The sequence below is a fragment of the Sceloporus occidentalis genome, unplaced genomic scaffold (genome assembly GCF_023333645.1).
Source record: "Sceloporus occidentalis isolate IW3139 unplaced genomic scaffold, rSceOcc1.0.p SCAF_12, whole genome shotgun sequence".
Lineage (NCBI taxonomy): Eukaryota > Metazoa > Chordata > Lepidosauria > Squamata > Phrynosomatidae > Sceloporus > Sceloporus occidentalis.
In genome coordinates, this window is record NW_028316992.1 from 16165384 (window position 1) to 16180059 (window position 14676).

The 14676-nt window shown below is 39.4% G+C and overlaps 1 protein-coding gene across 2 annotated transcripts in view; it reads right to left on the reverse strand.

Moving 5' to 3' along the window:
- Window positions 1–321: 321 nt before the first annotated feature.
- Window positions 322–14676, reverse strand: part of LANCL1 (LanC like glutathione S-transferase 1) — a 34495-nt gene continuing 20140 nt past the window's right edge. For both annotated transcript variants that reach the window (XM_089477877.1, XM_089477876.1), the window contains exons 4-10: window positions 12094–12301; window positions 8034–8169; window positions 7165–7311; window positions 4819–5001; window positions 4184–4360; window positions 2864–2936; window positions 322–1875 (exon numbers count right to left, since the gene is read on the reverse strand). In XM_089477877.1, coding sequence (XP_089334003.1) covers window positions 1799–1875; window positions 2864–2936; window positions 4184–4360; window positions 4819–5001; window positions 7165–7311; window positions 8034–8169; window positions 12094–12301 — 1001 coding nt within the window. In that variant the 3' untranslated portion in view covers window positions 322–1798. The remainder of the gene's footprint in view (window positions 1876–2863; window positions 2937–4183; window positions 4361–4818; window positions 5002–7164; window positions 7312–8033; window positions 8170–12093; window positions 12302–14676) is intronic.

A 14676-nucleotide genomic window follows, 5' to 3' on the forward strand; every position in this document is an offset into this window, starting at 1 on the left:
AGCACTATTTACTTACCCTGGAACAACTGCATTTGAAGATGATGAAAGTATATCTCACCAAGGCTCATACTGGGACAGAAGAGGGAACCACTCCCCTTAGCAATTTTCTGTGTCTTTCTAGGCAAGTTCCACTTCATACTTTGGAAATAATGACCTTTTATGTTTAAAGGTGAGATGCAAACCAACACACTGCAGGATTAATTTACACAGCACATTCTCACCCTGGATGTTAACCCTTGCATTCTCTATCCCTCAAAGCAACACTGATGTTTATTGACCACATGTATAGTGCAGAGGAAATAAAAAAAGTAAAACCAAGTATTTGTCCAAAGCAGGTTTAATTGCTACAATCATAACATTTGGTAAGGTAGATTAGCCACACTGTATTTCAAGGGCTTCACGTTAATCGTCCAAACAATGAATGCTGAAATATTTTGTCAATGACACTGCAACACTTTCATAGTGCCTGCCTCATACAGCATATACTCAGTGTTTAATGTTGCTGTCTAAAAGACATGGTTTACATTCTGGTAGCAGTGTCCTTTTTGTAGCTGCTCATTATAAAAAAAACACTGGAAAATCTAAAGTCACTTCTGCTGAAATGGGATTGGGGAAACTGCAAAACTAATAGTGCCTTCTGGTAATAAAGGAGCAGAGCAGTCAGTTGCCAAGGCCATTTAGGTCTGGATATAACTAACTAACTTGTCCTGAATCATGTCTGGTGCCTGTATAAACAGGCATGAGAAGGATATGTTCAAGTTTTCGGTCATATTCAGAACATCTGCAGCCTGGGTTAAGTTAACATCAGGCTGCTGACAAACAGGGAATGATGGATAGCCATTTACCACAACATCCCACAGTACACTGCTGTGCTAGGGAGGATGCAGCTGTTTTGCAGATAAAAGAGCACAGGGTGATAAGTCAGGATGCCCCATAGGCTTGTTGCATATGGGTTGCCACAGAGCTTGGAGTATTTGTTCAAGAAACACAGTAGTTCAAGTGTGAGAAGCTTGCTTAGTCCAGTTGCTGAAGCAAGCACTAGTTCAGTGGAACTTTTGCATAGAAAGCAAGACGATTAGAGATTAAGATAAGACTTTGGTACATTCCTGTCAAAGTGGCTGTTGCAGTCTTTTGAAGAGACAACGAGGGAAGCATTCTGTTGAGATCTATAAGTTTCCTAAGGTGAATATGTTCTATAGCTACTACTAAATAAAGCCAAAACAACCGGACTCCCATTTATTTCGCCTTTGTACCTTCCACTCCTTTCCCCCAAATTAACCAAACCAGAGCTATGAAAGTGGCAGCACTAACAAAAATTGACAAAGCGGTATTTAATAGAAGAAAAAAACAAAAACACATACTTTTCATCCCTCAAATTCAGATACATAAAATAGCAATACTCTTGAGATTTTTTTTAAATGCTCCAACAAAATATAGTACATTTCCCTGTGAGAAGAGCCCGTTTCTTCTTCTGTACACCATGAACAGAAATTCTGAGACCCTCCAGATAGTGCTGCAAATCTCACTGATAATTTTGCTAGGTATCAGGATGCTGGAATTTGCAATCCAACACTACCTAGAGGGTCATGTGATTCCCACCTCTCCTGTAACCTTAAACAACCCTTAGAAATAAAACAGAGGCTACTCACTTTTAATGGTACAATAAAACCAGAAACTAATGTAAAACAATGAGAACTCCAAAGATTTGGCTTTGCTAACTAAGACATGAGATGATGGCCCATTTCACTTGAAAGGTGAGGTGCAACAAGCTTCATGCCAGTAACTGTTGGTATGAAATTTATAGTTCAAAAGCTGGGAACTTGGCCTTGGTTGGTACCAGAAGGTCAGCAAGAAAATATATCGTTCCAGCCATTCCTAAGAGAGAGAAGGCAGAAAATAGAAACAGTGTACAGCAAAAGATGACTATATAGTTATCTCCATGGACTAAGAATAGCAGACAACATGGATCTGGCAAATTCTCTTTCTGTAGTCTTCCCCTTAACCTGGCCATAGATGAATAAAAGCAAACAAAAAGTCAAGCTGCTGCTCAAGACAGGAGGATGTTTACAGAAAACTCTAATAAAGGGCAATGTAACAGAGTGGCTAAGAGTTAACTGTAAAACAATCCCTGTCTTGTGCCACCCTTCTGCTATGAACTCACTAAACATGGCCTTTAGAAAAAACACTCTCTTTCAAATCTGCAGTGTGGGCGCCATAAGGGATGTTACAGGAAAGATAGCTGAGAGTCTATGTGTTTTATAATGTGGTAGCATTTGTGGTATAGTAAGAGAAATGGATTGGAAGACAAACCTAATCTAACCGTGTCAGATTAATACTCAGGAGAAGAACAAATGTTTACATCTGCCTTCCCCTGCTTATTTCAGCTCTGCATGAGTGTGAATTGAAGAGTCAAATGAATCTCTGAGGGATGCTTCAGCCTAAAGCAGTGGAGGAAATGAAGCTGGGCCTGCCGCAACTAAGGTTGACAGATGTTCTTGCTCTATAGCAGGGCTGGCAATCATACAACCCTTCAGTGTCTGTTGGACTGCAACACCCAGCATTTCTCGCTTCAGAACAAGCTGGCTATGGCTGCTGGGAGTTGCAGTCCAATAACGTCCTAATGGCCACATTTTGCTTATACCTGTTCTACAGTGTTTTGTATGAAGAACCATCCTGAATTACAGTTCTGCAACTGATGTGACCAGCCCCTCTGCATGTTTCTTTTCCATTCTCAGGAGCTGGTGCAGAATTTTCAGCTAGGAAAACGTATTCCACCTTTCCATTATTACTCATTTGTTGCCCAAGAGGAACATTCATATTCTTCAACAACACATCAACGAGGAGAAAGCAAAACAGAGATTACCTTCAAAGAGAGAAAATGGAGTATCTGGCGTTCGACATCCATGCTGTCCATAACTCAAACACCATTCTGCAAACTAAACAAGGGAAAAATGAAACAAAATTGTTGGACACATTATGAGAAGACTTCCTAAGGAAATTTACCTATAGATCCACAGATCACCATTCTTTATCATCCACTATTAGCTGTGTTCCATTTCATTAAGAAATATTTTAAGGGTAGTTCATTCCTCAGCTTCAAACTTTCAGGACAAACTGAGAAAATCTGAGGGGTAAGGTGATACTGAAGAGGTTCAAGCTGTATAACAATTTCCTCAGCTGCTGGCTTGTCACAGAAATATCTACAAATAAAATAACTCTGGAAGTCATCAAACAATGAGTGTCCAGACACTATCACTACTGCTGTGACATGGTGCCAACAGTCCAAGAAAAAAGATAATCCATTTTAATCCCCATGATCTGTATGTGAATGACATATTAACAGAGATGCTGAATGGAAATTTGGCAACATAAAAGTAGGCAACTTTCCCAATGTTATTTAAAACTCGGGAGATCACCCCAAAATAATAATAATAAAAAAAAAAAAAACAGGAAAAAACCCTAAAACCATCCCTAGAAAGTCCCAAACGTTCTTGATTTTGAAGAGAAAAAAGTATTATGGCTTTGATCCATAGCTTTCTGTATGGGCCAACTCAGACTCTGGATTCCATAGGAGAGGCTCCCCTTTCAGGCTCACTACCTTCATAGGTTTGGTTGGGAGGAGCTTGCAAGGAACCTCTGAGAGGAAGCCCCTAAATTTTGGAATTACTGTCCTAGAGAGGCTAGAATGCCTCCTTCTTGCTGTCCTTCCACCTGCAGCCACTTTTTCTTTTTTAAAATTAAGGCTTTTAAGGAAAGGGCTGTAAGAGCATACTGTATTGTTTACAACTGTACTGTTTTAGCTGTTTAATTTTTTTAAGAGTATGTTTTAAATTGTTTCAATATGGCTAATAAGTTTATTAATTATATTGTAATATTTAATTTTGTAAGATGCCTTGAGTCCCAGTTTGGGGGGAAAGGCCATGTGACAACAATAACAACTATTATTGTTGATGTTATTTTTGTTCTTATTATTATTCACATTTCACTTTTTCTATTATTATTATTATTATTATTATTATTATTAGTCATCTGCCACTTGCAATAATCAAAAATTTGTACCCAATATTTATTTTAATGACTTAAATGACTTATCAGAAAATAAAGCCTGTTCTGCACATTTCACACAAAGTTCTTCTTGCCTTTCTTAATGTGTGCTTCTCTCTCCCTCTCAGCTATTTCTCACCTTGCAAGCTCTGTAAAGATATTTCATGTCTTGAGTGAAGTTGTAGAGAGTCAGGAAGGCATATGCATTGCCAGCTGTACCATGACACAGACCGTAACCTTTCTTCAGCAACCCCCACTGCCATATCACTTCAGCACACTGCAAGGCATCGCTGAGGTACTTCTGTTCCCCAAATACCTGTAGGGAGAAGAAGCCCTGCTGTATTAACAACTGTCCCTTGCATCAGCAAAGGTTGGGACAGAGAAGTCTCAGGCATACTTTTGGTAATTAGCTCTTTTATCAAGGAGTGGCCTCTCTCCCTCACTTGGACAAGAACACAATGACTTTGCCATTTACCTTCAAAGATTTTTGGAGTGATAAATGGAAGGAGCACTGCCATTATTTAAGTCACAATGGGCTGTCACCATTAGTCAGCTGCCACAGAACAGGACACATGGCCAATTCTCTGAGCAATAAGAATGTCCCACACTCAGGATGCATGACGGGGACATCTTTGGGAATCATTTGTAAAAGTCTAATTTCCATTTTAGCTGGGGCGGATATTTAAATATTATAACCTCCTTGTAGGGACGGATAAGTGTTGCCTAGTTTTCTTTGCTGGGGCTACTCACCTCTGTCTTTGGTGAGCCACCTACCTTATAGGCCTGAAGGAGCATGTAGATAACACCAGGTGCACCATGGCACCAATGAACAAGCAGGTCTCTGTTGTCTCCAATACAAGGAGGGTAATTACCAGATGGGAACTTGAGCTGGCAGACATAATCCACGCTTGGCTTGACCATGTTATGCAGCTTTGCTTGACTTACACCAAGGCCTGGCTGAGAGAGAGAAATACATAGACACTCTATACAACAGTGATAAACTGATACTTTGCTCAACAATTGGGACTGGTTATAAAGATATCAAAGATGCCACTTCTTTCCCAACTCCTTCAGCCTTCAGACAATACCAGGCTGCTCCATACATTAAAGATGTTGAAATATAGTTTGCATGTACCATATGCCTACTTCTCAAAAATATTTATACATGACTTGTTAATTACAGGGATGTGTAAGGTACCTAACAAAGCCAACAAGTAAAACAATATTTTAGAAATTCAGAATTTCTAGAAATTCACTAGAAATTCAGAATTTAGCACTAGAAATTCAGAACAGTAGCATCGGAAGGCTAAAAATAAATTCTCAAACAAATTTCTAAGATGTCAGCAGCAGGGGAACCTGGTGAACAGAGAGTGTGGACATGCCACAACCAAGGAGTTCCTGCTCTTTGGTGTCAAGAACCTCACTCTAGAAAATGGCTGTATATTGAGCAGAGCATCTGAAAATTCTAAAGCAGGTATTTCAGGTACTCTGATCCATTCTGTATGTTGCATCTTCCTGTCTATCATATATAATTGCAAGTACCTCTAAAGTGACTGGAGGAAACTCAGTATCACCTGTAATTTGGCATAGTGTATTCTGGAAAAGGAAACTTTAGTGAAGATTGTTACAGAACTATAGAATGGATATTGCAGAATGGCTAGAAATATGGGATTCATCTATTCCACAGCCAGGAAGTAACTAGACCTGGTGTTAACTTGGTCTTAAAGTAGCGTGAGTGTTGAACCTGGAAGAACACCGAATTATCTGGAAATGAGAGCCAATAAAGAAACCAAATCCAGACAAGAGAGATGCACTGGTAGTGAATGGTTTATCCGCTGAAATGAGTGATGTTCATCCATTCCAGTTCAAATGAAATAACAGGTTAAAAGACTAAGGCCTGTTACAGACAGCCAAAATAAAGCTGCTTCGAGTCACAGTGGAGGTATGGTGTTTCAATGATGCATGCGTCCTAAGAGATCAGAAGCCACACCAAAGCCATGTTCCAGTCCATCATTGAAACACCATACCTCCACTGTGACTCAAAGCAGCTTTATTTTGGCTGTCTGTAACAGGCCAAAGGGTGTTCTTTGAGCCAAATTTGGCACTTAAGGTACAGTTGCTTCTGAGGATTATTGTCTTAATCTTAGGATGGTGTGTATAACCCATCTTGACCAGAAATACCTTGCTTCCAGTTATGAATGCTTTGGTACCAGATCAGACTACTCCAATGTATCATACATGAGGCTGAGCTAACTGCAGTCAATGCAAACACAGGCATAATGTTGCTAACTGGAAGGATATTATGATCTCAATAAACCAGTCCTTTGCCAATTTCATCAACATCCAGCCCATTTTGAGCCCTGGTGCTGGTTTGCTTGGGACCACAATAGCTGTAGGATAGTCTTTCTCCTCATATGTCTGGTACCCCACTCAGAGGCCCTTCCTCAAGACCTCCTGCTAACTGTGAAAGTGTCTTTCCAATAGTCTTGCATCAGTTGTGGAATTCTGTCCCCAAACTTAGAATCACAAAGTTGGAAGAGACCACAAGGGCCATCCAGTTGAACCCCCTGCCATGCAGGACTGCACAGTCAAAGCAGGTGGCCATCCAGCCCCTGTTTAAAACCTCCAAAGAAGGAGACTCCACAACAGAGGCAGCATATCCCACCATTGAACAGCTCTCACCATCAGGATGTTTTTCCTAATGCTTAAGTTTAATCTCTTTCCCTTGCTTGCCTCTTGCCTAAATTTATGCCATTTTGGCACCATGAGAAACCCTTTTCATTCCTGCCCTCCTTCCTGCCCAAGCTTTTTAGTCTAAATAGCAAAGTTATTCTGCAGTTCATTTTAGATGCTGGCTTTTGCTGTTTTATTCTAAACCTGTTTTAAAAGATTTTTATTGCACTTTTTGGTTTGGAGTTATAACCAGAACCTATCTGAAAGACAAGATATCAATTCCTAGAATATACCACAACATCTAGTTTGGATATGCAAATACTCATGTGATGCATACGGTCATATTGAAGGATTTGTGCCACCTTCATGTTCAGCTAAGAAACAGACATGAGACCTCCCACCCTCGCAGCTGAGTCAGAATGGAGCCTTCCCAGTTCAGCTCCTCACCTGCATGAGATAGTAATAAATCCCTGCCAGGCCATGGGCTGCTCCTACATAGTATTCCTGGTACCACTCATACATCAGTGGGCTCTTTGCTGTGAAGTTCCGCCTTTTAGCCAGGCTCTCACCAGATGCCAGAACTGCCTCACAGACCTGCAAAGCAGGAGGCAGAGATCAGAAACAACAATAACATTAGTTTATAATCCATCTTTTTTCTCAACACTGGGACTTAAGGTGGCTTACAAAGAATAAACCAAAAATCTGCATGGGAAAGTGGTAAAACTGAAATAAATGCCCCCTCTGAAGATCTAAGAGCCTAGGTAGGTTCATACAAGAAGATATAAATATGTTCCTTCAGCTAGCCAGGACATGATCCATATACATCTTTATGGATCATAACTAGCACCTTGATTTGTTCCAGAAATAAACTTTGGTGACAAAGGAGTTACATACTCCTTTTAACCAGTCTATGGCCCGGTACATACCGGTCTTTCAGGCGCCCTCATCACATGCAAGCTACTCGCTGGCTAGAACAGGAAATGCTGTGTTATGCATTCCCCTTCAAAGGTGTGAAGGATGTTTAGTGTAATTTTTAAAATGTATGCATATCCATAGTGCACTTGAGTCTTGCACAGATTTTAGCTCAGTGATTCCTACCACTCCTATGTAAGGGAAGTTCATATGTTCATTAAGTGGGCAGAAGCATAAAGGTATGGCATGTGGCATTAAGGCTGACCAGCAAGCTCATGGCTGAAACACTTTGGCTCACACTCTCCATTTTACATGCTCACTAGTACACTGTGTAGCAAACTAAAGGACACTGAGGATGGATAACCACAGTAGTTCAGTATACATGAAAAAAACTGGCACAGTACCTGTTGGATATAGTTCTGTGGGATCTTTTCCTCTCCAAAATGTTTATTCACAAAGAGCAAAGCATACAAGTACCCCATGCGTCCATACAGCATCTCATCAGGAACTCGCGGGTCAAGTTTGGGCAGGTGTAACAAGCTTGAAACAGAAACACGTATATGAGCCATGTGCGACTTCTAAAAAATGTGCTACAAATTCAGTGATAGGCGTGTTTTTCAATTTGTGGGTTTCTATCCTGAACCAAGAACTGTGAAATGCTAGAGTATGCTATCTAACCTTCAGCTAACTAATAAATTTGGGATCTGATCCACTTGGAGACAATTAAATTGGTACTGTCTGCATAGTCATGACTGCGCAATTCATAAGAGAGCCAAAAACAAAACAGAGCCACAAAAGAAAACCACGTTACTTTCAGTTTTCTTCAAGTGCTGAAGGACAGATGTGATCCCACTCCCCAACCCTGTTTCAAAGAGACAGCAATGTGGAGACCTTAAATGAGGAGGTAGCTTTGCTATAAGTTTAACAATTTTAAACAGAATACTGCAAGGACAGCTCTCAGCTACAGCTGTATGGGGAGGGAGAACACCTATGGGAAAAGAACCACACTTTTGAAAAATTTGTAAAATAGCATGGGAATGAGTGAGAAGTGGGAAGAAGTAGGTCCCTGTGGCATTCATTCATACAAGCATACTCCACACAAAAATGAACATACCACTGGGATGTTTTGTAAGATACTGAACACCTTCTGTCTCATGCATGCATTTTTCTATTGACATCTTACTTAAAATTGCATTTTGATGAAAATAGTTGTTTTTAAAAATCCCAAAATGTTGGTAAATCCGGTAGCTGCTAAGTCAAACCAGTCAAACTGGAAGCAGCGTGAAAGCTGGATGTAATTGAATATAACTCTGAACAACTGAGAGAAAGAGAAAGAACAAAGCAAGGTAGTCAAAATGGTAAATAATGTTCATAAGATAAAGATAACGTTTAAGATGAATGTCTAAAACTTTAGGTGATACTTAGAGTGACTCAATTGCTTGATTTATAACATATTAAGGTAATACACCATGAAGCTTCAGAGATGAAATGATTAAAAGTAGTAGAAAACTGACAACTCATATTGGAAAGAGACAGAGTAGTTGTGCAGGAATTTTATGGCCATCCAAATATTGTGCTGTAATTTCATCACACATAGCCAGCACTGTCAATGGAGAAAGATTATGGAGGTTGAAATCCAACCAGACGTTTTCAATTCCTGAGACAGAGAACTAGACATGCTTTGATTAGAAAAAGAGATTTAAAATTGAGGCCATAACAGCAGTTTTCACAATTGTAATAAATACAATTTATTACTCTCCAACACTGGAAAGTTAGAGAGACTGGAATGGGATAAGAGGTAACAAATACACACTGGATAAAATATATTTATGTGAATGTTAACAAACAGATGTCAAAAGAAGATAGACCAGTTTGTTCAATGATTTTTTTTCTTTCTTACGAGACTTTAAAGATTCGTATTGTAAGTGCCAGACCAAGATGGTTTAGGCCTCAGAAATTTTTACCTCTGTCAGTGCTGTATGCTCACAATACCCATTAGATGGCAGCATGAGATTAGGCTGACTTAGATTGTAGAAGAGAGATAGAGGGGAAGGAACAAAGGAATGATTTCCAAAATGAAACAAAGAATGAGATTGCTTCAGTAATATCAGGCTCATGCTTTTTGTAAAAAGCTAGATTCACATGAGCACAACAATATGCAAAGTGCCTTCTGATGTTCTTGCTGATATTAAGATGTGGTATTACAAGATGACAGACTGAATATACTTTATTGCAGACAAAAATAAACAGGGGAAGCTGGAGTTCCTGTTTTAAAAAAATATGGATAAATAAATTATACACTGGGAAATATTTAAATGTATGTGGATAACTGTAAAACAGGAAATATGAATGTGGGAAATACATAAAGAAGGTTCACAATACGTTGCCCAATTCGAAATCAATTCAAAGGGATGTTCAGGAACGTTTTATTTATAAAATGAATTGATTTTTGTAAAAGGCAGGAACACAATCAATGAAGTATAGCTACTATGCATCTTCTATTTTTACCAGTGATTCTTAGGCAAACCCTTTTATGCAAGTAAAATGAAAGTGCAGCAGTTGTATTTGGTGGGCTGTGGCCTAGCCTTGCAGCACATTACAAAAGCTCATGTTTGTATACTTATGGTCCATCTGGTATGAGCCCAGTTCAGAGAGGATAAATTAAAATTGTGGTTAGTTGAAACCACATGCACATAATCACAGCCAATTGCACAGCATCCCAATTGTGTATACTAAAAGGATAAGGAGTTCAAAGCACATGAGCAGCTAGAGGAAGAGGGAAGCACAGGAAGGTCCATCTTAGCAGCTTGGCTGACACCAACTACAATTTACATTATTCCTCTTTGAATTATACTCATTCCACCCAATCACTGTAACAGTTTTGTGGTGTTATATGACAACTGGTGACTCTAAATGTGTTCATTTTCCTTTACCTTCCAACCCCCCCCCCCCCCCCCCGCTTTCTTTCTATACCCTATTATGTCTGCTAGAGAGTGTGCCATTATTTTAAACCATACATTTGTTTTTCATTGTATAGAATCTGAAAATCCAAAATGTGCAAAATCCAAATGTCCTTTTCATGGCTGGCTGGGAGAGTGACACCATTGCATTCTGATGGTTCAATCTACATAGACTGGTTTCATGCACAATATTTTTAAAAATACTGTATAAAATTATCTTCAGGCTATGTGTGTAAGGTATATATGAAACATAAATGAATTTGTGTACATATTTGGGTCCCATTTCCAGAATGTCTCATTATCTATATATGCCAATATCCCCCCCCCCCAAAAAAAAAAAAAATCAACACACTTCTGGTCCCAAGCCTTTCAGATAAGGGATACTTGAACTGTAGTTACTGTCAAATCCACCTTATACCAACCCTATCATGGGGTTTTCTTGGTAAGATTTATTTCCTTCCTATAAGGTGGAAAGGGGGTGATTGGTTCAAGGTGACCCAGTACATTTCCATGGCTGAGGAAGGATTCAAACCCAGGTCTCCCAAAGTCCTAGTTCAACTCTCACACCACTACACCACACTGATTCTCCAATCATAAACTACTCTGAATATATTGTCAGAAAGGCAATATATAAAAGTAGTGAATGAATAGATCTATGCAGTATCTATATCTAACCAAATGGACAAAGATACCAAAGACACTTTAGGCATGGATATGATTTAAAAACAACAAAACAAAACACAATTTTTGCAATGCTTAGCTCAGCCCATCCCAGAATTGGCCATACAGTTTTTAAAAATGGGGACTTTGAAAGATATTTTACAACTGAGTATACATTCAGTTATACACTGGAAACTATAAATTACATTTTATATTTCCATGAATAAATTGCATTTGATAAATATAAACTATACATTTTGAGTGTATATTCAGTTATACACTGAAACTGTAAATTATATTTTATAGTTTCATAAATAAATTATATTTTACAAGTATACATTTATACAAATATAAAACTCAAAAGTGTTTTTAAAAATACGGCTCTCCACACCACAAATAAGCTTAGATGAGCATCAGCTACACAGGCAACAGAGTATATTGGGTTCCTTCCAAGCTGACACAACAGAATGCCGCATTGCCTACAAATGCCTGCGCTCCCTTGAAAACAGCATTATAGTGGCCTCTTTGTCTTCTTTCCAGATATTCACCATGCCTACCATGGATGAGATGCTGGCCTAAATCCAACACCACATGGATGCTGCAGCACCAGCTCAACTAATCTTTCTTCTCCTCCCTGCAGCTCTCCTTGCAACCCAAGAACTGACTACAGAGGCTTTTGGAGGAGGTCCTGAGGGATGGGGTGAATGGGGAGTGCAGAGGGAAGGAAAGACCACCTCCCCTCCAGATTTCTCTGATGGAACATGTTCCATCTGTGGATGTCCCCCAATGAGTTCACACGGCTAAATTTATAGTACAAAAAGCTCGCATATTCTGGAGACATTACCGAGCAATGCAATCTTCTGCTTGTTTGTCACTGTGCAGCTTGCGGTACACTACAGCAGCCACTGCCAAAGGTCCAGCATCCCCACATAAAAAGGTGATGGATCGCTTGGTCAGGCAGCTAAGGCTCTTCTTTACATACTCGTGAGCCATCTGAAGGTAGGATGAGTCGCCATATACATCATACAGGTGCAAGTATAGCAAAGCAATGCCTGCAAAGAGATTTAGGAAAAGAAAAAGACCATTCATATTGATATTTTACAACTTATTTAAATTGTTGTTGTTTTGTTGTTGTTGTTGTTATTTATTTCCCTCCCTTTCCCCAGATTGGGACTCAAGGCAGCTTACAACAATAAAAAAATTGTTAAAATCCACAAAATACAAAAGTTAAAACACCATTAAACAATCAGACAAATTAAAAATATATCATTATAAATCCTCGTGGAGACTTTACAAACAAGAACTGGGCTACAGAGAGAAACTCAGGCACACCCAAGAAACATAGGCATGCCCAACGGGATGCTTGACTTTGTTTCTCTAAATATCAGACTTTTACCACTTTACAAACATTGGTTCTGAGATGTTTCTTTAAACACCAGACTTTTACCCCTTTACAAACATTGATTCTGAGACGATCCTCACTTTCCAATTTCAGCTTCAGCCGTCAAACTGCTGGGTGACCTTGACTTCAAGGTTACATTTCAGAAATAAAATCACTGTTATTTTCATATACTACAAAAAATAATGAAAGTGCCATACAAAATTATATGTGATAAAACTCAAAAGTGCAGGATTTCTCTGGCCTGTTACAGACTGCCAAAATAAAGCTGCTTCGGGTCTCTTTGGAGGTATGCTATTTAAATGATGCATGCGTCCTAAGAGTCCGGAGGTCGCGCCAAAGCCACACTCCATTCCTAAGCACTGGAGGGCAGTTTTGGTGCAGCTTCCAGATTCTTAGGATGCATGCATCATTTAAATAGCATACTTCCAAGAAGACCTGAAGCAGCTTTATTTTGGCAGTCTGTTTTTTCAGCTAACAGCCCTTCTTGTGAGCCATGAATATGGCAATAGCCATACAGGAAAAGTTAACGGTAGCAGGAACTATGGCCTGAGATTTAAACTGTAATGTCGACACTAAGTTTAATTGTGCCAAAAATGGGTTCAGTACTAACATTTGGCTCAATCATGAGCTGAATGTATGACAAAACAATCATAGGATTATCAAAACCCTTCAAGATTTCACTGGCTTTATAGTTCCAGTATGGTGGCTTTATCGTATCAGTTTGGCGCAAGAGGAAAGACAGATCTAAATTCAAATCCTGTCTCTTGTTATGGACTGGATAGGCTTTGGGAAAGTTATCTTCCTCATCCTAATTAATGAGAAAGAAACACCGTATCCAGTTCTCTCCCCTGCCATCAGGAATCAGCCACAGGAAATGTAGCTCACAATTCATGGTATCATTCAATAGGGATTCTTAAAATATTCCCCAAAGCCCAGACAGGAACGTTGATTTACCTGGGGTGAGTATTAGAAAATAGGGACGATCCTTCGTAAATAGAGATAGCTGGAGCGTACATTATGTTCAGTCGAAAGGCCATTAGCATAACTTTATTCAAAATGTCTGTCACAGTAGACAAAGCATTGTCTGCTGGAAAACTGATCCAAAGACATCATTGAAAAGATGTGTGGTCTGGGGGCACCCTCAAAGAAGATCATGGAACCCAGTGGCCTGCATCATTTCCAGATTTCTCATTTTATCCCTTCAGTGCATTTCCATCTCATTAACCATTTCTAAGACGACACAGGTCTCTGTATTTAAGGCTAAATTAATAGAGTCAGTGTTGGCAGATTTCAATGCAGTTAAAAGAATGAAAGAAATCGGAGCAGCCTTCAAAATTACTTTCCACTGTACTGGGGGGAGTTTTAAATTTAGATCATTTTCTCATTTTGCATGGGTAATCTCCAAAGCTTCACACCACAGACAATTCAATTCTGCATGTATATTAAGGGCAAATTTCCATTTCCTGCTGAAGTTAATAACCTTGTCCATTCTCTAGGCATTTACAGTTTTAGCATTTCCAATGAGGGCAGTGCAGAGGCATGTTAGCATCAGCCACATCTTCAAGAGATGTGTACCTGAAACTATTTTTATGCAGAGAAAGCCTTATTGTAGATGGCAGCATTTCCCTAGCACTTGGTTAATACACACACTGCCATGCTGGAGTGTGTAAACAGACCAGAGGTCCACAGAAGATGATAACTGCTTGCACAGGAAGTGTGAGAATTGCTCTTGAGCAAATATATCTGTATTCAAATCACTTTTCCCAGCCAAAGCAAGTGCTATGGTGATGCTGCAATCACATTTCCTGGCACTTTAAAGAGACTGAGAGAAGAGAGTGTGATAAGTCTACACTTCCTTATAAGTAAAGACTGGGCCACAATCTCAGTGAACCTTCCCAACACTTTAAAAGAAGCAGTTATACTGGAGTGGTGTTTATGTCCTGGGCTCTGTGTGACTGATCATCAGCTGTGAAGAACACTCTCTTCCTTCTGTCTTAAAAGGTTTTGAAAAAGGTAACCAGAACA